At 38.2% G+C, this 26,927-nt stretch overlaps 3 protein-coding genes and 1 long non-coding RNA gene across 5 annotated transcripts in view; 2 read left to right on the top strand and 2 right to left on the bottom strand.

The window, feature by feature from the left end:
- LOC107659255 (isoleucine--tRNA ligase, mitochondrial-like) lies at positions 1-9,883 on the bottom strand. Its single transcript, XM_016448131.1, has 23 exons — positions 9,584-9,883; positions 8,423-8,545; positions 7,876-8,029; positions 7,574-7,722; positions 6,442-6,491; positions 6,207-6,316; positions 6,018-6,108; positions 5,811-5,926; positions 5,546-5,715; positions 5,370-5,460; positions 5,086-5,237; positions 4,385-4,545; positions 4,196-4,298; positions 3,964-4,057; positions 3,716-3,824; positions 3,533-3,635; positions 3,328-3,453; positions 2,126-2,257; positions 1,940-2,046; positions 1,720-1,865; positions 1,451-1,641; positions 823-967; positions 1-436 (listed from the first exon to the last, which is right to left on the bottom strand). Exons 1-23 carry the CDS (start codon positions 9,761-9,763, stop codon positions 291-293), a joined length of 2,949 nt encoding a protein of 982 aa, XP_016303617.1. The 5' UTR covers positions 9,764-9,883; the 3' UTR covers positions 1-290.
- Positions 9,884-10,469: 586 nt separating this feature from the next.
- On the top strand, positions 10,470-13,333 carry LOC107659235 (uncharacterized). The gene is made up of 3 exons (XR_001630887.1): positions 10,470-10,650; positions 10,845-12,069; positions 12,758-13,333. It is a non-coding gene; the product is annotated as an uncharacterized LOC107659235 (long non-coding RNA).
- A 5,636-nt stretch (positions 13,334-18,969) lies between these two features.
- Positions 18,970-26,927, top strand: part of LOC107659252 (reticulon-4-interacting protein 1 homolog, mitochondrial) — a 20,862-nt gene continuing 12,904 nt past the window's right edge. The window contains exon 1 of the mRNA XM_016448127.1: positions 18,970-19,018. Within this exon, the coding sequence (XP_016303613.1) occupies positions 19,009-19,018 (10 nt within the window). The 5' untranslated portion in view covers positions 18,970-19,008. The remainder of the gene's footprint in view (positions 19,019-26,927) is intronic.
- LOC107659251 (glutamyl-tRNA(Gln) amidotransferase subunit A, mitochondrial-like) overlaps positions 22,623-26,927 on the bottom strand; it is a 7,958-nt gene continuing 3,653 nt past the window's right edge. Inside the window, exons 8-11 of one of the 2 annotated variants that reach the window (XM_016448125.1) lie at positions 25,832-26,024; positions 25,532-25,649; positions 24,105-24,310; positions 22,623-23,683 (exon numbers count right to left, since the gene is read on the bottom strand). In XM_016448125.1, the coding sequence (XP_016303611.1) occupies positions 23,466-23,683; positions 24,105-24,310; positions 25,532-25,649; positions 25,832-26,024 (735 nt within the window). In that variant the 3' untranslated portion in view covers positions 22,623-23,465. The remainder of the gene's footprint in view (positions 23,684-24,104; positions 24,311-25,531; positions 25,650-25,831; positions 26,025-26,927) is intronic. The other variant, XM_016448124.1, reaches the window with a different exon arrangement.

Genomic DNA, 26,927 nt, shown 5'->3' with positions numbered 1-26,927 from the left:
GCTGTTTTTGTCTGAATCTGGTTTTTGTGGACATTTTTTGCCTCAGCTAAGAATCTCCTGTTTGGTTTTTCCTTCCAAATTCCTGCTTTTATTCATTCATAACAGTTCATCTCCCGTTTGACCCCTGAGAAACACGACCCCCCTCTCCCACAGCTTCAGACAACCTTCTGCCCGTTACAATAGCAGCTTCACACTGGTCCATGTTAGCCCTTGCAGTCTTTTTCGCCAGAGGAAGAGGAGGACGAGGAAGGCCAGTGGGTGGGCAGTAGTCATGGCAACAGTCAGGGTGATTACTTGGCGTTTTCCAGCACGGTTTGGCATCGTGGGCAGAGGCAGTCTGGCTCATCTGAGGTGTACTGTCGACATCTTGGACAGCGTGACAGAGAGGTGGGCATCGCAGCTACACTGTATGAACTCTCCTCACGAATCATGCCCCCTACACAACACACAGATGAGCATAAAATACACTTCCGGCTTTCAAAACTACCTGAACGGGTTACTTTAGTGTTACATAATATTTGTAAATGTTTTTCTTAATTGGGATTCTTGCTCTGTTTCTCAAGTAAAGACAAAGTTTAACTGCTTATAGTTTAAATAATTGCCTGTTACCAATCAGTGGTTCTCAATCTTTCTGACTTGAATTCTCAACAATAAAATATTTAAAGCCTCCTGAATTCCTCCTGCATTCTACTGTAATTATGACAATATATGGAAGTTTGTTGAGAACCACTGATCTAAACTAACTGCAAATTTACAGTATGTGTCTTGAACACAACAGCCTAGCAAGGACTTTTAATTTATATCCAAAGAAAAGCATCTTACCTTCCAGGTTGATTAGGAAGCTTCCTGTGCTTGTGACGGCATCCGATGGCAAATCCCGTGGGAGAGAGCTTGTCAAAGTCGTGCGTGAGGCCATCATGAGCTCTGTCAGCTGGGAGCAGGTGGAAGTGGGCTCCTCTTGAAGAGACTGACAGAGAGGGGTGGGATTTTTTTTTTTACAAATTGATGTAGTCTCAAGCAAATTAAGCACAAAATTTTATGTATTTAAAGACCTTTTCACACCAAACAAAAAAAAAGTCACATGCTTTCAATGTCACAATTTTTTTTACGCAGAAGTACTGCACTATAAAGAAAACTGGCCAACAAATCAGATTTGTGTTTGTTCACATGCCCAGAGTCACTGCTGTTACATAAAACTATGACTTAATGGCATGTAAATGCAGTCTAACTTGCTTTTTTATGTGTGACAAACGGATGTCAGAAACAGAACGTTGCGTAGCGCTTTATGTACAGGGTTACCTGGATATTTTCTATAAGCGCTACCAATTGTTAGAGATTGAATTTACATGTCCATCTTCCATTTTTTATGCACTTTTCTAAACAGACACATCACAAATAAGCCTGTGACATTTGTGCTGGTGTGAACAGGCCTTAAAACACTATGATGTACCTCAATGAGCTCAAAGAACAGGCCGGGCTCAATGACAATGATGAGTTCATACTCAGCAGCATTACGTCCCGGAATAGATGACAGGAAGGAATCTCTGATAGCACACGCACCCTCCACTGCTTCCTCCAGTCCTGGCCTCCGCCACACAGAACTGGTCTTAATCCAGCCGCTACGAAACAAAGTGTCCACCTCTACAGATGAAGAGAGAGGTGAGAAGTGTTACAGTCTGTAGACATACAGCATCGGTTGTAAAGAAATCGAGTGTGTACCATCATGTCCAGGAGCGTGCAGGTACACCTCCTCAGCGAGATGAGGGAGCACAGGAGCGATAGAACGGCTCACTCCATCCAGAATCTCTTCTAGAACCGTCTGACACGACCTCCGACCAAGGGAGTCCTCAGGGTCACAATACAGCCTGAGAGAGAAAATGAGAAAGTGACTTTTAGCTACAGAACAGGATTTTAGTTACAAAATTGAATGCGTGGTTACCGATCTTTAATGATGCTGAAATAGAAGTTGGATAAATCTCTAGTGATGAAGGATTGCAGCAGACGGATGACACGGCCATTGTCAAACTCACTGTAAGCATCTGTTACCTACAGCACACACAAACACATGTGACGTGAGCGACTGCAGAGTAGAGCTGGTTTATGTTCGGTTAACACTGAGACTCACCTTCATGCTGAACTCTCTGAGCACGTGCAGCATGTACTGATCTACGTAGTGCATTTGTTTAGGGTCCACGGCCTGGGAACGAGGATCAAAACCCTGGAGATTCCCCAAGAGAAACCTCAGTGTGTTCCTCAGCTGGAGACAAAAGATCAGTTGAAAGAGAGGCCATCAGCACATAAACATTTAGATTTATACTACCGTTCAAAAGTTTGGGGTAGGTAAGTCAAGTTCTTTGATCAAAACACAGTAAAACCATAATATTATGAATCATTACAATTTAAAATAACTGATTACTATGTGAATGTATTTTAAAAGGTAATTTATTCCTACGATGGCAAAGCTGAATTTTCAGCAGCCATTACTCCAGTCTTCAGTGTCACATGATCTTTCAGAAATCATTCTAATGCTGATTTGATGCATTTTGAAATATTACTTCTTATTATCAATGTTTAAAAAAGTTGTGCTGTTTAATATTTTTTGTGCAAACTGTGACATTTTTATTTAAAGGCACAATATGTAAGATTTTTTTATTAAAATATCCAAAAACCACTAAAACAGTGTTATATATTTTGCTGACTTGTGTACTTATATTATCCCAAATGTTTCGAAGAATGTTTAAATCAAGAGAAATAAGCAATTTTAACTAGTGACACAGACCGTGTCTATAGTGTCATTGTGTCGCCTGCCAATGACGTCATAACCCCTCGATTTCCGAAACACCAAAGACGCTTTAATATGCTGTGCGTTTTATTAGACAGGTGACGACCGCACAGAGCAGCATTATAACAGAACTTTCAGCCGTATCTAGTATGATAAAACAGCGCTGCTTTACCCCACATACGCACGACCGGAAGGAGCGGAAGCGCTAAAGTGTGGCATAATAAAAGCTCCGCTGCTTTGGCACGGCGTCATCAAACTACGCCTTTGTTTCTTTGTTTGTTTTGAATATGTGCCCTCTAGCGGTGAAAACTTACATATTGTACCTTTAAGGATTCTTTGAAGAATAGAAAGTTCAAAAGAATAGCATTTATTTCAAATATAAATCTTTTGCAACACTTTTTTTTTAATCTATTGCATCCTTGCTAAATAAAAGTATTAATTAAAAAAATTATTTCTGACCCCAACATTTGAAAGCTAGTGTAAAAATAGTGTAAAAAAATAGAACTGATTGGCAGCAAACTAATGCATTAGTTTATAAGCCAGACCTTGTTGATGCTGTCTTTAGCAGCGTTTAGTGTGTTCGGACCGATCTGAACCTCAGAAAACACATTCGACTCTGCAACCCACCATCTCAAAACATCAGCACCATATGGAGGGGAGACAGACAAGTCCTGGGAGAGAGAGACTGATGTTTGAAAACACTGACTGACTGAAATCATTTGATTCTATAACTGGTTGATCATATCTTACCTTCCCTCCATTAATAACAACATCTGGGTCGATCACGTTGCCTACGGACTTAGACATTTTTTCTCCTTTCTCACTCACGGCAAATCCATGGACCACTAGAGCTCTGAAACACACACCGAAGGTCACCAATGTTTTTTGACGTGTATTTTCATTTGCATATACACATGCATTTGTATGACTCACTTGTAAGGGGCTTTATTCCGTACAGCTACACTGGTGAGCAGAGACGACTGAAACCAACCGCCGACCTGATCTTTCCCTTCAACGTATGAGTCTGCACGTGGATCTGATTCTGAAAGAGAGAGAGAGGCAGTAAGATTACACTACAACACAACAAAGCATATGAAAGGACCCCAGACAAGCAAACAAAATACTTTTGGAACTAGACACACATCGAATACATGTAAACAATTAAGCACCAGACTACTCACCTGGTAGCACAGCGGCCCATGAGGCCCCGCTATCAAACCAGATATCCAGGACATCTTCACCCCGCACATAATCAGATACTGCACCTGCTTTACTCTGACAAACAATTTATAACATATACTGAATCTTTTTTGAGCATCAATTAGAATGATTTCTGAACGATCATGTGACATACGAGACTTCTTAAAAAAAAAATAGTTTTCAAAATTCTACCGGATGTATATGAAAATGTACCTTCTGAAGAACCTCTGGAGTCAGAAACGTCTCCACTGGCTCCGTCCACCAGCTGTCACTCCCCTTCTCAGAGAAAACCTTAGCAATGTGTGTCACTGAATGTCTGAGAGAGAAAGAGGGAATTGAACTTAATAGTTTAAGAAGTCTTTATATGCGTTTGATTGTGTCTATGACGGTGTAAGTATATACTTGTTTAAGAGTGGCTCTCCAGTCTCTTTATGGTAGAACACTGGAATGGGGACGCCCCAGCTCCTCTGCCGAGATATACACCAGTATGTTCTTCTGTCCAACACTGCCAACAAACTAGACCTCGCCGATTCAGGTATCACACGCACCTTCTGCAGGGCATCCTATAAAAACACACCCAAAGTGTATTTTCTGCAGATAAGCACTTATATATAGCTTGAAACATATTAGAAATCTGTTACATTTCTAATACTTTTGCATGAGTCACTAAAAAGAAAACATGCCCAGATCACTCAAAAAAAAAAGTCAATATGTATAAAATCTTTTCTAAAACAGGCTTCATTTACTTGAAGCAGGATATAAAAATAAAAATATATATATATATATATATATATATATACATATATACACACACACAGTACAATAAATATACAACACATTTTTGCAATTTTAAATATATTTTTCACATTACAGTAATAACAATGAGATTTTTTCAGCATTATGAGAAAATTACATTTTCATGTAAAAAATGTAAATGATGTAAAAAAAAAAAAAAAAAAAAAACCTAAAAAATCTTAACAGTCCTAAAAACTGTTTTTATTTGCTTAAAATCAAAATATAAAAATAAAAATGTGGGGGTGAAATATGACCCATGTATATGTTGTTAACAGGTTGCTATTCTATTCAGGAGGCCATTGGCTCACCTTAGCTTTGTCTTTGAGGCTGGCTGTGTTAATAAACCATTGTTTACTGGCTCTGATCACGACTGGCTGTTTGGTCCTCCAGTCATACGGGTAGCTGTGGACACAGTCCTCCTCCTTCACAATGGCACCCACTGCCTGCAGCATTGAGATTACTGCCCACACACACGAAACATTAGTTATGATTACAAGAATGCATATTCTTTTATCATTTCATATGGTCAAATTTGGTTCTATTTTTCTTGTAACAACATTTTCTCTTTCCTCCATCAATCGGGCTCTCGCACCTGTGGCATTGCCTTCAGTCATCACAGATTTCTTCTGCAGTTCAGGCACAGCCAGTTCTGTAAATCTGCCCTCCTCATCCACCATGCACTCCTAGTGAAGAGAGACAGCCAATTAAAAGTCATGCCAACAAGACAATATTCTTACTATTTCAGCATTCACAGGTGTGTTGACTTACTACTGGCAGATTAAAGTGTGTAGCAACACCGTAGTCCTCCATGCCGTGGGCAGGAGCTGTGTGGACCAATCCCGTTCCCTTAGTCATGGTCACATGATTAGCCGGCAACAAAGACACTTGTTTTGCAGGAATTGTGGGATGCTGACAGACTCCACCTTCGAGGTCTGACCCTGGAGATGAGTGAAAGAGAAACAGAGAGATGCTTAGGTTAGATTAAAAGGCATCATATGAAGTGATTCAGGCCAAAAACAAACACTGGATCTACCTGCGAATGTGGCCAAACTTTCCAGATTTGTCTTCAGCATAGAGGCGAGGCTGTTGATGCGCTCTGAGGCCACTAGGAGGAGCTGCTCATTATCAGCTCGCTTCACTACAGAGTACCTGAAGAAGAGGAAAGACATGCGATCATGAACGCCTCCATCAAATCATATCATGTGCATTCCACTCACAGATGCACAGGTGTGTGACTTACTGTACTTTGGGCATGTAACAAACCGCTTGATTGGCTGGAATAGTCCATGGCTGAGTCGTCCATATCAGAGCAGACACATGACCCCAACTTTCTAAAGCACGGACAAAAATACTGGCATCAGAAACAACAAAATAATTATGTGGCCTGTATAAAGAGTGTGTGGCACCGGGAATGACGGCATACACGCACCTGCTTTGGCAGCGAGTTTGGCTGGCAGGGTGAGCAGGGGGAAAGTGATGTACAGAGCACGGCTCACATGTTCTGGATTATACTCCAGCTCAGCTTCTGCAAGCGCCGTCCTTCACAGAGACAGAGAATATAGCAGAAATCTGTACAACATCTAAATCCTCAAATTCAAAGCTTCCTGTCTGTTATGCTTTATTAAAGGCTTTATGTGAGACTGCAAACACTGAGCTTCTCTCACCTGGATGATGGTGACCAGAAAACGGGCTTATAGTCCTGATAAATTAAACCCTGTACACAAAGATAGAAAAAGAGGGGTAAAGTGATAAACTTTCAGTGATATGAGGATACTTTAAAATTTGGGGTCAGCAATTTTTGGTAATACTTTAGTATAGGGAGCAATTCTCACTATTAATTAGTTGCTTTTTAGCATGTCTATTATTAACATATTGGCTGTTTATTAGTACTTATAAAGCACATATTCTGCATGACCTTATTTTACATCTCTAATTCTACCCAATACCTAAACTTAACAACTACCTTACTAACTATTAATAAGCAGCCAGTTAGGAGTTTGAGGCAAAAGTCATAGTTAATCATTTGTTAATAGCAAAAATTGGACCTTAAAATAAAGTTGATAAAGTTTTTAAAATAAAGTAAAATAAAGTTTGACCCAATTTTTTTAAGACATTAATTCTTTTTTTCAGCAAGGACGCATTAAATTAATCAAAAGTCATATTAAAGACATCTGTAATGTTAGAAAATATTTCTATTTCAAACAGAAATATTTTAATTTATTCAAAGAATACTGACAAAAAGTATCACAGCTTTGACAAAACCAAAGTAACACAGCTGTTTCCAACAAATCATTGTATGATATCTGAAGGATCATGTGACATTGAAGACTGTCGTAACGGAATATATATTATAAAACGGATAGTTCCAGTCCTTGATTCTGATTGGCTGAGCCACGTTCGAAGCTGTTGTAAATTACTAAACAAATAACGTTGTTTACGTTTGTCTGTTGCTTGGCAACCACTTTGTTGCAACCACAACTGATTCTGAGGAACTCTTCTTCGCGTCGTGCCTAACAACGCCCCTTAGCAATTATAAATTCACTCCTAATATATATATATATTCAATTGTAAAAAAAAAAACTACATTTTAAATTGTAATAATATTTCACAATACTTTCTGTATTTTCAATCAAATAAATTTTATTACATTTTTTCCTTTAAACTTTTATAGTAGTGTAAACAGTAGTGTATATCATTGCAGAATATTAATTTATCGGCAAACTACTCTTTAAATACTCACATATGGAATGAAATCAAACAAGTCAAGCTGTGTTGTACAGGAAAAACTTCTCCCACCTTGTTATGCATCTCTTGGAAGACTTTCAGTTGGGCCGCTTCATATTTCCCATCAAAGGTGTAATAACAATTCTCCCAATGCGCCATCACACCCCAGCGCTGGAATGCAGCACGCTGCCGGGATATGGCCCTCTCTGCAAACTCCCGCGCTGAATGGAGAGACACACAGGCAGTTTTTGATTCACCAGAAGAAACATATCTTAGCAACATTACTTAACTGACAGGTTATTTCAAGCTTCTAAGATCTACTGTAGACAACTGATTTATTTGACCAGAGCATTCATTATATGTGACCTCCTGACCTTTCTGTCTGATTTGTAGAGGAGTCAGCTCATTGGTTCCCAGGTCTCCAAGTGCTTTGAGCTCAATGGGCAGCCCATGGCAGTCCCAACCGGGCACATAGTGCACCTGTCTGCCTCTCAGCACCTCGAAACGGTTCCGGATGTCTTTGAGGATCTGCAGGAGAGATCAAATGAAGATGTCGATTGCAGATTATGGAGTTCATGTGAGTATATTTCCATTCCTGTAGGTTTAGGTATATAACTGTATGATAAGATGTCTTTGAAGCAAAAATAAAGGATGTGGATCCAGGAACATCTACTTGTGTCAAGGCTGTACCCACCAGACCTCTGTATTTTTTCTGAGGTGTAATAATTTCCTAATAATAACTGTACTTAAATGCTGCAAAGATATTGTGCAATGTGTACTGTACACATAAGTAGATCAAAAGATTCGAAAATTTTCAGATGGCCCCCGAACCTCCCAAACAAGCTCAGCTTTTGGACCTAGGTATTTCTAATTCCCTGCAAATGGCCATGACTTGTGTGCATATGATCTGACAGAATGTACCTTATTGAGAGCGTGCCCAACATGTGGGTCCCCATTGGCATACGGTGGTCCATCATGAAGGCAGTACTCCTTTTTAGCTTTTTTCTCTCTCTGCCATGTGTACAGCTGATCAAAACCACATTTCTGTAGAATAACACAGAAAAGTTCAAACTCCAACAAAAGAAAATCCCAACCTCCAACAAAAGACAACCTCATCCATGATCTCGAACTGTGTGGCTGTTATAGAAGCAGTGTTGGGAAGGTTACTTTGGAAACGTAATAGGTTACAGATTACAAGTTACCTTACTTAAAATGTAATAAGTAGTGTAACTTTTCAATTACTTTATTAAAGTAATGTAACTGATTACATTTGATTACTTTTTGATTACTTTTCTAAATTTCTAATGTTTTCAACTGTTAACAATTATCAAACATGTAAACCATGCAGGGTAAACCTTACAGTAGTACTCAACACTGATTACCGTCACACTTTCGAAATCCTTCATCACTTGAATTAAGATTATATTACTGTTTTAAAGTAGACATTGGATGCAAAATTCACTTTTACATGGTGTTTGCATATAAATGTATCTTAGCAGTGTGTGAACACAACCACCCTACAATGATAAAAATCCATTCACTCCTTTTTTTTAATCCCCCAAAATCCTAAATAGTCTCAATTATCAAGCCGTTTTGATTTTCTGAGCAGTATGATGTCATATTGTTCAGGCCCCGCCCACAACCGCTGATGTACTGTCCAATATTAGCATGTTTTCGCCCTCAGCCAGTTGTACGAAGTACATCATTTTCTCCACGCTCCAGCAGCTGTAGCGACAATGTCTTGTAAGCAATGCAGGTTTTTTGTAGTTTTGTGATGTAGAAGAACATAAGAATCTTAATTTTCTCCCGACATCAGAGCCACTGAGGCCGCAGTGCATTAGTTTGTTTTTAATGGTAATGCGCCACCGAATACACCTAATAATCTTACAATTACTTTTATTTTGTAATTAAATTACGTAATTCCGTTACATGTAACTAGTTACTCCCCAACACTGTATAGAAGTGTTGTAGTATAATATCATCTTAATCATTCACTATGATTTATGAAGTAACAGAGCAGAACCACTTAGATCAGATCCTTCAGTAACGACAAGCTTTTGTATCTGGATCTGTCACTTGTACCTGCTGGATCTGGATCTCTCGCTCCAGTAGGTTCGGCCCGTTCACTCTCATGGGGAAGTCAGTGCGGGGCAGCAGCACAGTGTCCCGGTACCGGCCCGCTGCGTCTCCGGAGCACAGACAGCGCAGTCCCCATCGAGCCACACCGCCGAACCCTACCGCCGAACGCCGAACCAGCAGCATGAGGGACTCTGACAGGAGAGTTTGCGACTAGGATGAGAGTTTGTTGTGGGATGTGACCTCCTCCTCCGCATGGGCGGCACTCTGTGTCAACCGGAACCATAGAAGCAACGCACATCTACGGGAGCTGAGAAGAAACAAACTCTCCACATAAACGAAAACGCTTTTTTCATGATGTGAATGGGGATTTGAAACGCAAGAGGGCGCTGTGGGGTCACTAATAACGACTTCGAAGCATAGACTGCATAAAAACAGCTTCGAAGGCAGGTTTAGACTAAATATTTTTAAAAATCTTTAAAATGCTTAGTTTTATTAACAAAGCTTTTAGTTTTAATTGTGGGGGCTAAGCATGTAATGTAATATAAAGAGGATTGAAAGATGTACAAATAAACGTTCCCCAAAAGCCTGGTGTATCATATTTGATACATACATTTTAAATAAGTTTCTTCAGTCCAATAAATGCTCATCTTGAAAACGATATAAAATTTAAAAACAATATAAAAAGGTGTTGTTTTTTTTCAGTACCTTGTCGATGTAGCCTACTTTGCGATACCTTAACGGAAAGCGGTCGTACAGTATACTGTACTGATGTTATGGTTAAGACTACATTTAGCACATAACTTAATATATTATTTCACTAAGTTATAGCAAGAAAACCTGTAATAGCAGTTGAAAACATGAACAGTTTATCATTACCCTCATACCTCGGTGGGCGGGTGTTTTTGACGTCACTTTGGGATTAAAAGGCCCACGACTGCCCCATCATTGAGCACTGACACTTGGTCCAGCAGGAAACTTCCCTGGAAGAAGACAACACAGGCATAAAAATGAATCAAATCTGGATTCTGTGCTTTGCGGTGCTGATCATCACCATACCATTTTCAACTCAGGTAGGCACTATGATTTTTTCATTTATAGCACTTGTTTGTTGTGTTCATGTTTTAAATAGTAAGTATAATTAATAACATATGGTAGCAAAGTGCATCTACATGTAGATCCAGTATTATGAAATCACTCTCTAACATGGACACAGTAAAATGTGAGCACTTTTTCTGACTTTTCTTTGCCTTCTTGTTTGGTGTAGAATAGCAATGCTCAGAAGTCAGAAGGCAGTAGCTCACCATCCTCTAGTACCTCCACAAATTCCAGCGCTGTAGGATTGGGTCCTGTGCCCACCACACTGTACCTGCTGATTCCTGCAGCCACCCTGGGCTTCATCCACAGTCAATCCTAGTGATGGATGGAGAGCGTTCGCCATAGATGACCAAGACCGAGACAGTGGCGAAATGGACAGCCATTCACCCAAAGAGCAAACTTTTCCACAAATCTTGAAGACAGAAGATGCCGCAGCTCACATTTCTGTAATGGATTTTAAGTAATGAAAATTAATAAAGTTTGGAGAATTTCTCCAAGAGGGATTTGTTTGGTTACACCTGTTTTAGAGAGCTTGAAAGACACCTGCGACTCAGGGTCCTGCTACAGAGCTCTTTGTCGCGTTTTGCTCCAAAGTCACTGTTTTAGATAGAGCTCGCCTATGGCAAATTCTCTTGGAAGAGTTTGATTCTCCTATGCTCATTATATGATTGAGATTAAGCAGGTTAAAAAACTCCATTACTTAAATCAGTAATCACATTTAAATTTTAGCCCAATTTTCATTTCTGTAATGACATTATGGGTACTACAAATGTATAATTTTACTATAAATGTGATCAATGCTACATCTCAGAATGTGTCTGTATGCACAATTAAAATAGATGATTGTATGTTTGTGCCATTTTGTCTCATTCAAATCAGTATTAATGTTTTCTCCTAAGATATATAATCAGAGTTTCATAATAGTTTTTCCCCATGTGTTTTATTGAAGAATTAGATGAGTACAAATACACTTAGAATAATCAGGATTCTCCATGTGTTTTCTCATGCCAACAACAAAGCGAACAAAGCAAAAGAGAGTTTTGTAATAGTTTTAGTAAGGTAATAGGATGTAGAGTAGAAAATGCAGGTATCCTAGATTGAAATTTATTAGGGAATTTAGTGTATTTGACATTTTAAAAACTGCTTTAAGGCATGAAGGCACTGTACTGATAGAGGATGTGATCCTCATCTTAAACCAATGAGCAGGTGTTTAAACACGTCACACATCAGTCACTGTGAGAATAAAACTCCCCTCCCGCATCACTGAGCACGGACTCTCTGCCTCACAGAAAACATCTCTTGAAGAAGAAGAAGAAGAAGGCATAATCATGAATAAAATACTGGCATTGTGCATCGGGTTACTGATTATAACCTTACCTTTTTCATCTCAGGAGGTAGGCACTGTGATTTCTTTCACTCTTGCCTTACGAATTTTTGTTTTTGTAGAATTTCCTATCTTTCTTATTTATTCTTTGATAATTTTTGTTAATTCATATTTAATCAAATTTGGTACATTTGTTAATTATCAGTTGCGTGTACATGCAAAATGTTGATTATACAAGAAAGGTGTGTCATCAGTTCTCTTTATACCATGTAGAAGCAGAAGCATGGTGGATTTTGTCTTCTTTACTTGATAAAGTCTAAGTTAATTATAATATAATTATAATTACAATATGTAAATATAATTTATTTAAATAGTAATAATACCAACAAAGTGCATTTTAAAGCACCTTCTCAAATAAACTTTAAATTGACAAATACTGTTTAAAAAAAAAAGCGGGTAACCTAAACTGGGCGTTTTGTGGTAACATCAAAATTAACTGGCTCTAATTAAATTAGAGCCAATTAATTTTGATGTTACCCCAGAACGCCCACTTTAGGTTACCCGCTTTTTCTTTTTAGATAGATAGATAGATAGATATGGCTGTATCAGCCTGACTAAACTTGGTTACAGCAGAAAAAATCATTTATAACAGTCTGATCAGGCAGCCAACTGCACTTTTCTACTTCTAAAAGTGCACATAATACAGTAATATAAAATAATCTGCTTATTTATTCTGACTTTTTTTCATGTTGGTGTAGGACAAAACTTCAGACAAACCATCTATCCCCACTTCAGCTGCTGCACCTAAAAAGCCTGTGGCCAATGCTGCAGGATTGGGTCCGCTGCCCACTGCGCTGTGCCTTCTGATCCCAGCAGCCACCCTGGGCTTCATCCACAGTAGATCCTAAACTGGCTGGAGAATGTTTAGATGACCAAGAGGAGCAACGATAGATAGCCAGTCACATGAAGACCAAAGTTTTCCAAAATTCTTGACGATAGAAGACACAAGAACAACTCAACAAGAAGATGCCACAACAAATCAAGTTTTTTTTTTTTTTTTTATAATAATAAAAACTGGGATTTAAAGGGAAATTTCCACTGTATACTGTACCGAGGGTCCTCCAAACCCCAACGAAACCACACCATCAGACTCTTTGTTGTGTTTTAGCCCTGCTTTAAATTGGATTCATCAGTTGCAACATCTTGTAAAAGACTGTATGAATCTGATCACTGTAATCCACCTTCTCCAAAATATTTTTGTACTAACTGTGATGAACTATTAATTGTAATGATTAAGAATGTGTCTATAAGTACAATTAAAGTGGATGATTGTATATGATTGTGTGTGTCTTTTTATCCAAATTCAAAGTAGCGTGTTATTTTTAAACATGCTATAATCAGATTTAATTTATGCGTTTAGATTGTAATATTACACAAGATTGACATTTTATAATTAATCTTACATTGTCAATACAATTAGTGTGATCTTGTCTTTGAAACGATCTGTTTGGCGCACCTGTGTTTAGAGGAAGGAAGGCGTATGTGTGCAATCTTTTAGTTTTAACAACCGAACAAGCAGGTTACAAATATCTGTCAACTACAGCAGAATAAAAGAAAATGTGCTGTCACAACATCCAGCTAGTTCAATTAAAACACTCAAACACAGTTAAGCACCACACAGGACAATAAAGAGTTACTCAGACAGACCACCACTCAGATCAGAATCGGTTTGATTGCTCAGGATTCGACTGATTTGACATTAAAGGATCAAAAATGCTCACATGACAAAAGCTGCCATTTTCCTGGCAATGATTCAATGATTTCAGCAGCTTTGCCCACATCCTCCGACTCTGGAACAGATGTTTCCTTTTCTACAATTTCTGTCTTCATCACTGTCTCTCTTCTTTTGTATACTCACCTCAGTCACACTTCTTTCTCTCTATCCAGATTGAAACATTGTTATTTCAAACTATACTCTTCCACTTTATTGAATTACATTTCTTTAAGCTCAGTTAGCAACTGGCCTGCAAACTTATTTTAAACAAGAGTTCCTGTAACTGTGATTATTTGTGAAAGAAACGGTAAGTAAACACGTTGAGCAAACTTAAGTAGAAAGACTGAAATAGTATTTTCTCAAAAAAATGTTTTCCATCTTTTTTTTTTCTTTTGTACTACTTCAAAAAAAGGTTACCTTAAACTGTGGTTAAGGTCAGTTTTGAGATGCTGATGTCTTTTTTCCATGGATGTAAGACCACATTAGAGTGGTATACTCATACTGTAAGTTGTCAGCTCACCCGAAACTCAAACAGGGAACAAGTACTTCAGATGTGTGTTTGTGAGAAACTGCATTTGTCTTTTCATATTAGGTGAAGGACACGTAACCCTCCTGGGTTAACAGCAGTCCTCTCAGTAAACATTCCCAGACACTCTTGAGATGTTTGGTAAATAAATGCAAGTCTTTATTGTCTGAGGTTTCAATTACTCTGGGTCATTTCAAGTAAAGACTGAATAGTTTCTCGTAATGATCCCATAGGGGCCAAACTGATGGTAAACATAATGTCTCAGCTGTGTTGAATATTTACAATAAACATTATACCTGTTTGCTCCTCATAAATGGCTGAGATTGTTTGATTTGATTTGCAGTGCATTTGGCCCCTGAATTGATCATTTAGAGTTGATACTGAAACAAACCGCTAAGAAAGAGCCTCTAATTACTCGAATAAAATCTATTGTTGTTATTGTTAACTACTATTAAAACTATTAAAACTTGTTTTCGGTAATTGGAAAAAGTGCAAATAATATAAATAAGTTGAACTTTGCCATGGTAACTAACTGAAATAAGTTTAACTAATTACTACTCAAATAAAAATAAAGCTATATAGATATATTTAAAGGAACAAAAACTCATAAAAATGACAAAAGCACACAAAAATACTAAAAATGTTACAAATCTAAAAATGAAAGCTTCAAATTAATACTTTAATAGATAATAAAATAGTAAATAACTAGATTGAAAACTTTAAGTTGGCTTGAAAAAGCCTAGCTAGAATGCTGAAAAAGTTTGAAAAGCTTGCAGTCTGAGAGTTTTCAGTTTGAAATAGATTGAAAGTTAAAATGTTAAAAATGTTTTCAAGGCAATACAGTCTATCAGAACAACAGGTAGATGTTTAAAATATAAGGTATAAAACATATTGCTAGGGTACCTGGGGTGGTTGCTAGGCTGTTTCTAGCATGACTAGCATGTTGCTAACATGTTTTTAGCATGATTAGCATGTTGCTAGCACAATTAGCATGTTACTAACATGATTAACAAGTTACTAGCATATTTCTAACATGATTAACGTTACTAGCGTGTTGTTAGCATTATTAGCAAGTTACTAACATGTTGCTAACATTATTATAGCATGATTAGCATGTTACTATCATGGTGTTAACATGTTGCTAACATGATTAGCAAGTTACTAGCATGTTTCTAGCATGATTAACATGTTACTAGCGTGTTGTTAGCATTATTAGCAAGTTACTAACATGTTGCTAACATGATTATAGCATGATTAGCATGTTACTAGCATGGTGTTATCATTTTGTTAGCATGATTAGTAAGTAACTAGCATGTTTCTAGCATGATTAGTATGTTACTAGCATGTTGTTAGCATGATTAGCAAGGTACTAGCATGTTAACATTTTGTTAGCATTATTAGCAAGCGACTTGCATGTTGCTAACATGATTAGCATGTTATTAGCATGATTCTATCATGATTAACATGTTACTAACATGATGCTAGCATGTTTCTAGTATGTTTATCAAGTTGCTAGTATGTTTCTAGCATGATCAGCAAGTTACTAGCATTTTATTAGCATGATTCTAGCATGGTTATCAAGTTACTAGCATGTTGTTACCATGATTATCAAGTTACTAGCATGTTGTTAACATGATTAGCAAGGTGATATCATGTTGCTAGCATGATTAGCATGTTACTGGTATGATTCTAGCATGATTAACATGTTACTAGCATAATGCTAGCATGTTTCTAACATGTTTAATAAAATTGGTAGCATTTTGTTAGCATGTTTAACAAGTTGCTAGCATGTTCCTAGCATGACTAGCATGTTACTAGCATGGTGTTAACATTTTGTTAGCATAATTAGCAAGTTTACTAGCATGTTGCTAGCATGATTCTATCATGATTAACATGTTACTAGCATGATTCTAGCATGATTAACATGTTACTAGCATGACGGTAACATGTTTCTAACATGTTTAACAAGTTGCTAGCATTTTGTTAACATTTTTAGCAAATTGCTAGTATGTTTCTAGCATGACTAGCATGGTGTTAGCATTTTGTTAGCATGATTAGGAAGTTTACTAGCATGTTTCTAGCATGTTTAGCAAGTTGCTAATATGCTTCTAACATGACTAGCAAGTTACTAGCATTTTGTTCGCATTTTTTTAGCATGATTAGCAAGTTACTAGCATGTTTCTAGCATGATTAGCATGTTATTAGCATGTTGTTACCATGAACAGTAAGTTACTAGCATGTTGTTAACATGTTTCTAGCATGAATATCATGTTACTAGCATGTTGTTAGCAAGATTAACAAGTTGCTAGCATGATCCTAGCATGATTAGCATGTTACTAGCATGATGCTAGCATGTTTCTAGCATGTTTAGCAAATTGCTAGCATGTTTCTAGCATGATTAACACGTTACTAGCATGGTGTTAGCCTTTTTTAAACATGATTAGCAAGTTACTAGCATGTTTCTAGTATGATTAGCATGTTACTAGCATGTTGTTAACATGATTAGCAAGTTACTAGCATTTTGTTAGCCTGTTTATAGCATGATTAACAAGTTACTAGCATGTTGTTAGCATGTTTCTATTCTAATCCAGCTAAAACCAGTTGATTCAGTAAAAAAAAACAGCTAAAAAACAGCTAAGACCAGCCTGGCCTGCTAAAAAAGTGGCCAAAACCACTTTAAAACCAGCTTGGGAGACCAGCCAAAGCAATCAATCAGCTTAGGCTGGTTTTAGCTGTTTTTTCAGTAGGGAGTTGTTAAGCTTTGCTATAGCAATAGACCGCTTAAATACACCATACGTCTTATTGTATAAAAGTTTCAATGAACGTCTATGGGATTTTAGGTGGCTTTGATAGTCTGGTTAACGAAAACCGGATCAGTTAGAAAAGATATAGCAACCCGAGTCAGACCAGTCTGAAGGTCTGACCCGAGTTTGGTGGTTGTAGCTTTAAAAGTCTAGGAGGAGATACATTTTAAAATTTGGTCGAAGAAGAAGAAGAAGAAGAAGAAGTTTAAATAGGATTTCAGTAAGTTGGCTTTTTCAAGCCAACTTAATAATAGTAAAACAACACTTCTAGATTCTATAGCGGTCTCATTTAGAAGGCTGCACCCTCCGGAGGTCGCATTTGAAGGCTGCATACGTCATCGAGGCTGTCTCATTTCAGAAAAGCAAGTAGGTACCTTCGAATGCGACCTTCTTTCACAGGAATTCGGAGGATGCATGAGGTGTATCCTTCGCTGCTACAGATAACCCACAATTCTTTGCGTCGCCGTAAACAACCGTTGTTAGTTTGAAAAATGCCGGCGCCGGCAGATGTGGTGTTTACAACTGTTACGGAGCCGACGAGACAAGAGACGTGCAGATCCATCTGCAAAGCTTTTATTAAGGGCGTGGTCAAGTAGTCCGGGATGACATGCAACAGTTTGTGTAGTGCGAGAGTCAATGTAATGGAAGGGTGACCTCTGGTGGTGATTGAACGGAAGTCCATGGACAGGATTCGTGACATAGCCCCCGCCCCCCCCCAAGGAGCGGCTTCCAGACGCTCTGAACACTTTACGATTCAGGAGGGCGGTGGAGCGGAGGCGGAACCAGTCCAGCTAGAGATCGTGACGGAGCCCCCCCCCCCCCCCCAAGGAGCGGCTTCCAGACACTCGTAACTCAATATAATCCAGGAGGGCGGAGGCGTAACAGGGGGAGGGACGGAGGGCCAGGTCCACGTAGAAGTGGAGAGACCGGGGACTGAGGCAGAGTTGGCAGAGCAGAGCACCAAGGCAGAACCGGCGAAGCAGGAAACCAGGGTGGAGCCGGCGAAGCAGGGAGCCAGAGTGGGGCCGGCAGAACAGGTGGAGCTGAGGACCACCACAGCTGAGCAGACGGGTCCGAAGATCCCCACGGCAGAGCAGAAGACCACCAGAGCAGGACAGAAGACCACCAGGCCAGAGCAGACGGAGCCGGGACCCATGGCAGAGACTGGGGCCTAGAGAAAACAGAGACAGACAACACAGGCAGTGCATTCCTGGTTTCAGGGACCAAGGCAGAGAACACAAGAAGCTCATCACTGTTCTCTAAGGTAGTGACAGAGTTAAAGGGACAGACACGGAGCAGAGAGTTCGCAAACGGCCTCTATAGCCGTGACAGGACAGGCAGTGAGTTCACAAACGGCCTCCTTAGCCGTGACAGGACAGGCAAAGAGCTCACAAATAGCCTCCATAGCCCCTCTGGTGGTGATTGAACGGAAGTCCATGGACAGGATTTGTGACAACAACTTACCTTAAATCGCCTCTGTAAAAACGGATAAACTTTGTTTTTAATATCCTCCTCCTTTTTTTTCTCTAACAGATGTCTGCTGTACGTACGCTGCAGCTCCTCAAACATTGAACAAAATAAAACAAGTAAAAGCATTTTTTTTTTTTCAAATTACTTTCCAAATTTAGAAATAATTTTCCTTAATTTAAGTAGTGTGAGAGCGCAACGATGCTCTAAATGTGTTGGCATAGCTACATGATACTTCCTGTTTCCTTTTCCGCTTGTCCTACGAAGGCCATCTCGTTTAATTCTAGGTTGAGGACACGTCGTATATGCATCCTACAGAGGATTCGACTTCCGGAGGGCGCAGCCTTCTAAATGAGACACAGCTTATATTTGAATGCATTTTATGAAGAAAATAATGGTAGATACAGCAGTAAATGCACAATATTCCTTCGTCTGATAATGAAAGCAGGTAACGTGACACTGATCATGTTTCATCTTTTGGGCCCTCACATGATCTGATCTAAGTCAGATCATCATGTCTGAAACGCTCTTGAGAATAAACCAGAATAATAAGGGTGTTTTGTCCCTGAGCTGAGAGTACAGACCAGCATCTATACCTTCTCTACCTGACAGACATGAATGAGAGTGTCTGTAACACGTCCTCTATCTCTCTGAAGCTATCTTTCAGTCTGTTGTGTAAACGTGAAGGCGAAACGGCCTTGAAAAGTTTAATTATTCAGAGCATCGCTACGTCAATAGTTCTGCTCATTTATTACAGACCACCTCATGGGGCCCCAGGTGACCATCGGCCATAGGATTGATAGCCATAATTTCTTTTCTTACAGAGATTGCCTCTTTCTCTCTCTTTCTTTGTAACCTACTTTCTGCAAAGAAGTGAAAAGTCACATGGTTAATCTGTGGTTTAATGGCAACCCACCCGTACCCAAGTTCTTTTAAACGCTCTGGTGGTGTGTGGCTATACAAAAACCCACAGAAGTGGCTCATAACACCCTACTGTAAGTATCTTATTTGTATTTATCAGTTGTAGCTCCTCTCTGAGAACGTCTCAGTTAAGGTCTATTCATACCAAGGACGATAACTATAATGATACCAATAAAGGTTTAATACGCATTCTAATTATTTGGAATAGCACAGCTGTAAAATTAATGGCACAGAGGAATTATATAATTGGAATCACAATCACTTTTTTTAAATGGCAGATGACTTAACTGTGCGTGCGCTTAGAATAAACAGAATGTTACTGTGCGTTGGTCTGAACTCTAATATAGTTAGTGTTATAGTTACTGTTCTTGTGTGAAAGGGACACGAGTTGTAAAAACAAATAGAACCCATTATAATCAATTATGTTGTCTGGATGTGCCGCGTAGCGCACCTATTCTGTTTTTAACACACTATGCATGCTTGCCCTACTTCCAACAACAAGACAAATGGATTTGGAACATTCACTGTGAGGCGTCTAGTGTAGATAGCCATTGCGTACTATCAACGGAAGTGTCTGGTGTAGACATGCTAGGTGCAGTAACATTTTTCACACTTTAAATCGAGCTGCTAGCATGACCAAAATCTGTGTGGAGAACTTTTCACTCTTGGGTGAATCTTCCGGTCACATGGATTCCTAGTGAAATTATTGTATTTCATCCACAAGAAAATAAATGTTGCCTACCTTTACTGGAGAGGAGCTTATCCTCTCGATCAAACAGGTTTTTTTTTTCATTTCACTTACTGACATATTAATCTTAAAAAAGAATTAGATCACAATCTGTTCTACAGAAAACAGAACAACATGCTCAAATGATATTTCTAAAAAATATTACAACTTGATGACACTGATGGATGTGGTTTTGTTTTGGCCTGTTAAAAGTTAGGTAGGCTACTAATTTGAGCCACTTGGAGAAAAGAAGTGAAAAAGCAGCGAACTGTTTGTTTTGAATAACAGTTCTAAGGTAAATTACTGTGAGGCCATTGGGCTTAAATAGCTTTCTTTTTCAAGCGGACGCTATTTCTTGTTCATTTGCAATTCAGGTAAATAACTAGAATATAAAGTTCAGTAAACTATAAAACTGTTTGCGCTACATGATTCTAAAAATACATTAATATAATAACAAATACCATTTGCGATTTAAAGCAGCATAACACCTTTTTTTTAGTTTAGCTCAAAACGGACGTGGCTAACAACAGAAGTCTCGCACATTCAGGTGAAAAATGGCCACACCCCTCCCACTCCATTATTCTTTGTAAATAGTTTTCTGTGTTGAATCTTAAGATAACTTAAGAGATACATTGAATTATTCTTTATTAAGATTATGTATGTATTTATTTGAAGCCCTTGTCTTTTGTGAAACCTGTTTTGTTTTTTCTGTGAATTGATGAATATTTGTTCTGTGCTCCATACATCACTACACTTTTAACAATAGACAATGGACTTTTTTGCCCGCAAAATTTTGTCAAAATGTGCCCATAACGTGCACATGTTATGCCATTAATCTCTGTTCAGAAGATCATTTGGTTTCCTCTATTTCCCATTTAAATAAACAGAAAATATATAACTACATTTAGTGTACATATAATATATAGTGTACATTTGAGGGGCCACATATGGCCAGCACATTCTGTGGAGGTGGAAATGAGTGCACTGCTTCACTGATTAAATTAGATCAGCTTTCTGCTGTGCTACTGAGAGAATCACATTCAATTGTGATGAATGAGAAGCAGGGGCGTAGCCATCATTTCAGAAGTGAGGGGGACAGAAATGTTATATATATATATATATATATATATATATATATATAACATTTCTCTCCCCCTCACTTCTGAAATGATGGCTACGCCCCTGTATATAGTATACACAGTGTAGTTTTACCGAAAAAACAGCAGAAAAGGCGAGAAAGACCGTGGCAGCTGCCAGGTTTGATTAGGGTTGAAGCAAAACTCTGCAGGGCTGCGGCTCTCCAGGACCGACGTTCGCCACCCCTGCACTATACCATTCAAAAGCTCAGAGTCAGTATCATTTTTATTTTTTGGAAAATAAATGATATAAATCAACACTTTTATTTAGCAAGGATGCTTTAAATTTATCAAAAGTTACGATAAAGACATTTATAATGTTACAAAATATTTCTATTTCACATAAATGCGGTTCTTCTGAACTTTCTGTTCATCTGTGAATCCTGAAACATAATCACATTTTCCACAAAAATATTGAGCAGCACAACTGTTTTCAACATTAATAATAATCAGAAATGTTTCTTGAGCAGCAAATCAGTCTTTGATGAATAGAAAGATCCAAAGATCAGCATTTATCTGAAATAAACAGCTTTTGTAACATTATACACTATACCATTCAAAAGCTCAGAGTCAGTATCATTTTTATTTTTTGGAAAATAAATGATATACATTTGAAAATATATTCAAATAGAAAAGTTATTTTAAATAGCCTAGTAAAAATATTTCCAAATTTTACTGTTTTGCTGTACTTTGGATCGAATAAATGCAGACTTCTTTAAAAAACATTACAAATCTTACTGTTCAAAAGCTTTTGACTGGTAGTGTATAGGCAACTTTAATTTTTCTCTAATTTCTAGCTTTTAATTGGTGTAGAAATCGTATAACTGCTGACAATAACCAATAATAATGATTTGTTTATATACTACAAACACGTTTTTATCACCGGGCTCTTGAAAACCTCTATGCGAACACACTTGCCCGAAAAAGTGCGGGGGACGAATTTACGTGATATTAAAAGTGTGTGTGTGGGGGGGGGGACACGTCCCCCGCGTAATCTACGCCCCTGATGAGAAGCCTTCCAGGACTTGTGACTGAAGTACTGTACATTCTTGGACCAGAGTGTTGTGGCCAGGTGTTTTCAGACTGTGTGGAGAAGTCTGTGTGTGACTGTGATTTCATTAGCAACTCCATCTTTCTCTCTCTAGGCCGATGAGAACAGTTTTGACAGTTTGAAGAGCTACTTCACAAGAGGCAGCAGCCAACTGTTTTTAACTTTGATATTAGAATGATTTATGAATGATCACGTGACACTGATGACTGGAGTAATTATGCAGAAAATTCAGATTTGCCATCACAAAGAAGCAAAATCTTATGAATCGCAACCTGACTTTTGATGGAAAGACACCAGCTCTCTTTATTCAGTTAATAACCTTAGCCATAAAAAGAAATTAGAAATAACGTCACATTCTGTACACTGAAGCTCATTTCCGGTATAAAAGCTATTGTCATTCGTTAGAAACAGGATGTGTGCACTTTCAGAGCATGGTTAAACTGTGTACCACAAATGCGATTTGCTGCTTTGGTTGTTGTGCAAGCTGTGCAAACAGTGGATTTAGTAATGTACTTCTGGAAAAGGACAACCATTCTCTCAGAAGTTAGCTGACTGTATGCACGATGATTATTTTACCTTCACTCAAGTCTTGAATTATTTTCATGCTTTTACAATATCTTCAACTATGGTGTAAGGTTTACAGGAGGTCATTTTTAAGACCACAGTTTATAACACAATGCCATATTTAATTTTTTTTAATAATTATATATACTTGATTTATTAAAATCTGAATTGCCAGTTACCGTCTACGCTTTGTCTTCACAATGTTTACAAATAAAATTGCTGTTACTTGCATTTTAAAAAAAAATATTATTACTAGTCAGTTTAACTCCACTTACACTAATGCTGCAGAATAAATATAAGTTGTATTCTGAGAAAATGAAGAGACAATGAATCACACGGACCACAGTCCAAAATAGAGACAGTCTCATATAGATCCAGTGTGCGCTCATACAGCATTCACACTCACATTCTCACTTCTTATGCACCTAGACACCAAATTTAACCCTCACAGGTTTCATTTCCTCTGAACTCTACCCGTTCAGTCTTTTCATTTTGGTTATGATCCTATTGTATGTGTCCTTTCTCTGACTGATCGGTTCAACTCTCTCTCATTTGATTCTCCATGCAAATGGATCATTGGAAAGTTGACTTTTTGTTCCATCCATTGGGCTACTGTCAACAACTTCCAGTCCTGTAGTGTCTGACCAATCAGCTGCAGGCCGATGGGAAGACCTCGGTGTGAGAGGGCTGTTGGTACTGTGACAGCAGGCAAACCTGTGGCGGAAAAAGAGTGAAGATCATGTACTGTAAATATACCGAATACACATATACAGGATTTATTTTGGCTTAGAAAAGATCAGAAAAAGATGAATGAACTTTGGATTTGTTGGTTGGTTCATTGATCCATTAAAGCTCAATTGTAAATTTGTTTACGCCGCTTTAGGGAAAAAACCTGCTGTACTCAAAAGGTCACATGTAGCTGGAGGCCACATGCCCTTCTTGGCTGTTGTTGCCACGCAAAACTCCCTGACTGACTTCAGTAAGGTAAATTGGCCTGTCAAATCAGGTGATACAAATCACATTTGCATAGGTAAACCAGATAAGCCCTCAAGGACATGCAAAGGATGCAACTCTATGGAACCTTCTTGGAATTAAGCGTAGTCATTTCTCTCTCAAATCCACTTCCTGTGCATACCTGCCATGTTGACAGGTTGGGTGAAGACATCCTCCTGAGCACTGCGCGTTCGGTTGTCTTCCTGTATGAAGTCAGAGTAGCGTGCTGCATCGCTCAGCGTTGTGGGTGTCAGGAGAACATCTATGCCAGTGCGGAACACATTTTTAAAATCTTCAGCGATAAGACGCCGCATTTGTTGAGCTTTCACAAAGTAACGCTCGTAGTTCCTGAGAAGAAAGGAAGGGAAATGTGTAGATTTAAAATGCTGATATCTGTAGCACCTCTATGAGAGTAAAACCAAGACACAGCCGCATAAAAACACCAAAATCTTTGAAAACTGAAAATAACGAAGATATTGTGGTAAAATCTTGAAATTTTGGTGCTACTTGTTTTTATAAAAAAAATTAAATAAGGTAAAGTAAAATAAAATATAGTGCAACCTCACAGCATTGGCTTCAAACTTCGGCATACTGAAATCGCTGTGTAAGTGATTGACATTTCTTTTTGGCAGACAATATCCTTACCCAAAATACTTGAAGAAAGTGCATGTCACATGTTACAATAACTTCTTCGGGTATCTAAGGCTCAAATTGATAACTTATGTGCTACCGTTGTTGGTTAGTTTTTTAATGCTTTTGAAACAAGTCTCTTATTCTCACCATATCTGCATTTATCTGGACAAAAATACAGTAAAAAACCACCTTTTTCTATTTTAATATATTATAAAATGCAGTTTACTCCTGTTATGGCAAAGATGAATTTTCAGCAGCCATTACTCCAGTCTTCACTGTTACTTTAGTTCATCAATGTAATGCATCCTTGCTGAATAAATGTATTCATTTATTTAAAAAAATAAATTAATACATAAATAATAATAATTGGTTACACTTTACAATAAGGTCCTATTAGTTAACGTTAGTTAATGCATTATCTAACATCAACTATCAATAAGCAATACATTTGCAATAGTATTTATTAATGTTAGTTAATAAAAATGCAAATGTCAGCTGAGGTCCATTAAATAATATTTAACAGATACAACTTTTGATTTTAATAATGTATTAGTATGTTCATAATAAAATTATTAAGATTAATAAATGCTTCAGAAGTACTTTTAATTGTTAGTTCATATTAACTAATGTAGTTAGCTAAGGTTAACAAATGGAAGCTTATTGTAAAGTGTTACCATCAAATCTCACTGACCCCAAACTTTTGAACAGTTGTCTAACTATAAAAAATAATGTGGTACCAATGCAGTAGTAAACAGGAAGTTTTGTTGTCGAGAAGTGGTCAAAGCTTATGGGTAAGCAAACGTAAGCTACTTACAACACAGTTTACCACATTTTGCACATCTTTAAAGATGCGAGAGAGGCGATAAAAACTATGAATAAAAGTACACATCTAAAATGGATCTGAGACAATAGTGGTTCTCTTTTTGAGGCTCTCACGATTTCAGAAGGAAGTAGTTTCCTGAGAGGATTCTTCGGCGAACCACACTGTTGAAGACTTCATGTCGTGTGGTGGCGTACATGGCATCTGTGGAGCTGTCGACTTTACTACAATGGCCTGAGGAGAAGAAAAGGACTTTTTCAGAAACACAGCACTGTTCAAAACTCAAATGAATATGTTAAAATTTTAGTTTGTAGTTGTAGCTTTAAAATAACACCTACATTTTAAATCCATCGTGTTTGCATGTATGTGCATCATGGGTTATGTGACAGTTTTAGACATGTTTAAGCTTTACACACCATATTCAAGCCCATCGAAACGTGCCATGTTGGATGCAACCTCACAGCAACACAGGACGTGGTAACAGACGATGGAGTGCTGTGTGTGTGGCAGAGATACTTCTTGTACCCGCGCCCCTGCCTGCTCAAACATGTCTGCGACTCGACTCCACTGGGCCAGAGTGTCCTTAGACAGGCCCGGGGCGTGATATTCCTAAAATCATAGAAACTCTATTACAATATCATACAAACATAGGTTCATCTTACAATAGCTATGTTTCCATACAAAGATTCGAATTAAACTTATGCACAAAACTGGAATATCGCATAAACATTTGCGATTAAAGCACCGTTCCCATCCAATGAGTCAAAGAGAGCAAAATGCTAAGTGGCGGAGCCAGGATGTTTTCATAGGGGTGGCCAAGGAGGGGCCAGCAACCAGTCTGGGGTGGCACAGAAATCTTCATTATTTCAATATAAAAATGTGTTTAACTATAATGTACTGTACTGTTTTAGTGCCTAAAACACAACTGAGTACAATTAACGCCTGACGCTGAGGTGAAGCTGAAGTGCGCGTCTGAAAATTCTCCCGTTTGATGTGGTCATAAAGAGATACGGCGGTTCCACATCTTAATAAATGCATTTGTTGTCAAGAAAAAAAGGGACAAAAACGGCAGTTTTGAGTGGGGTGGCCAAATGGGTGGCCAAGCTTTCGTCAGTGGTGGCCACTATGGATGGGCGGATCGATCCTTAAGTATCGATACTTTCGATAATGATGTTGTATCGAAAGGATCGATCCTCACATAAAAATATCGATCGGAACACACGCAAATGCTGAAAGACAGAACCAATCAATCACAGACAGCGTTCGCTGCTGACGCATGGCTCAGAGCGCTTGTTCAAATAGGGTTGTGTTTCCCAAAAGCATCAGAAGCTAAGTAGATCTTAAGAAACCATTGCCACATTATTACATTACATTACATTGTTACTATATATAAAATTAATTCTGAAAAATGCATCACGGTTTCCACACAAATATGAAGGAGCAATAATAATAATAAATGTTTCTTGAGCAGCAAATATTAGAATGATTTCTGAAGGATCATGTGACACTGAA

Source organism: Sinocyclocheilus anshuiensis, unplaced genomic scaffold (assembly GCF_001515605.1).
Source record: "Sinocyclocheilus anshuiensis isolate Anshui unplaced genomic scaffold, SAMN03320099.WGS_v1.1 scaffold539, whole genome shotgun sequence".
Taxonomy (NCBI): domain Eukaryota; kingdom Metazoa; phylum Chordata; class Actinopteri; order Cypriniformes; family Cyprinidae; genus Sinocyclocheilus; species Sinocyclocheilus anshuiensis.
Note: the sequence above shows the minus strand (reverse complement) of the source record. Positions and strands in the feature narration are given on the sequence as shown.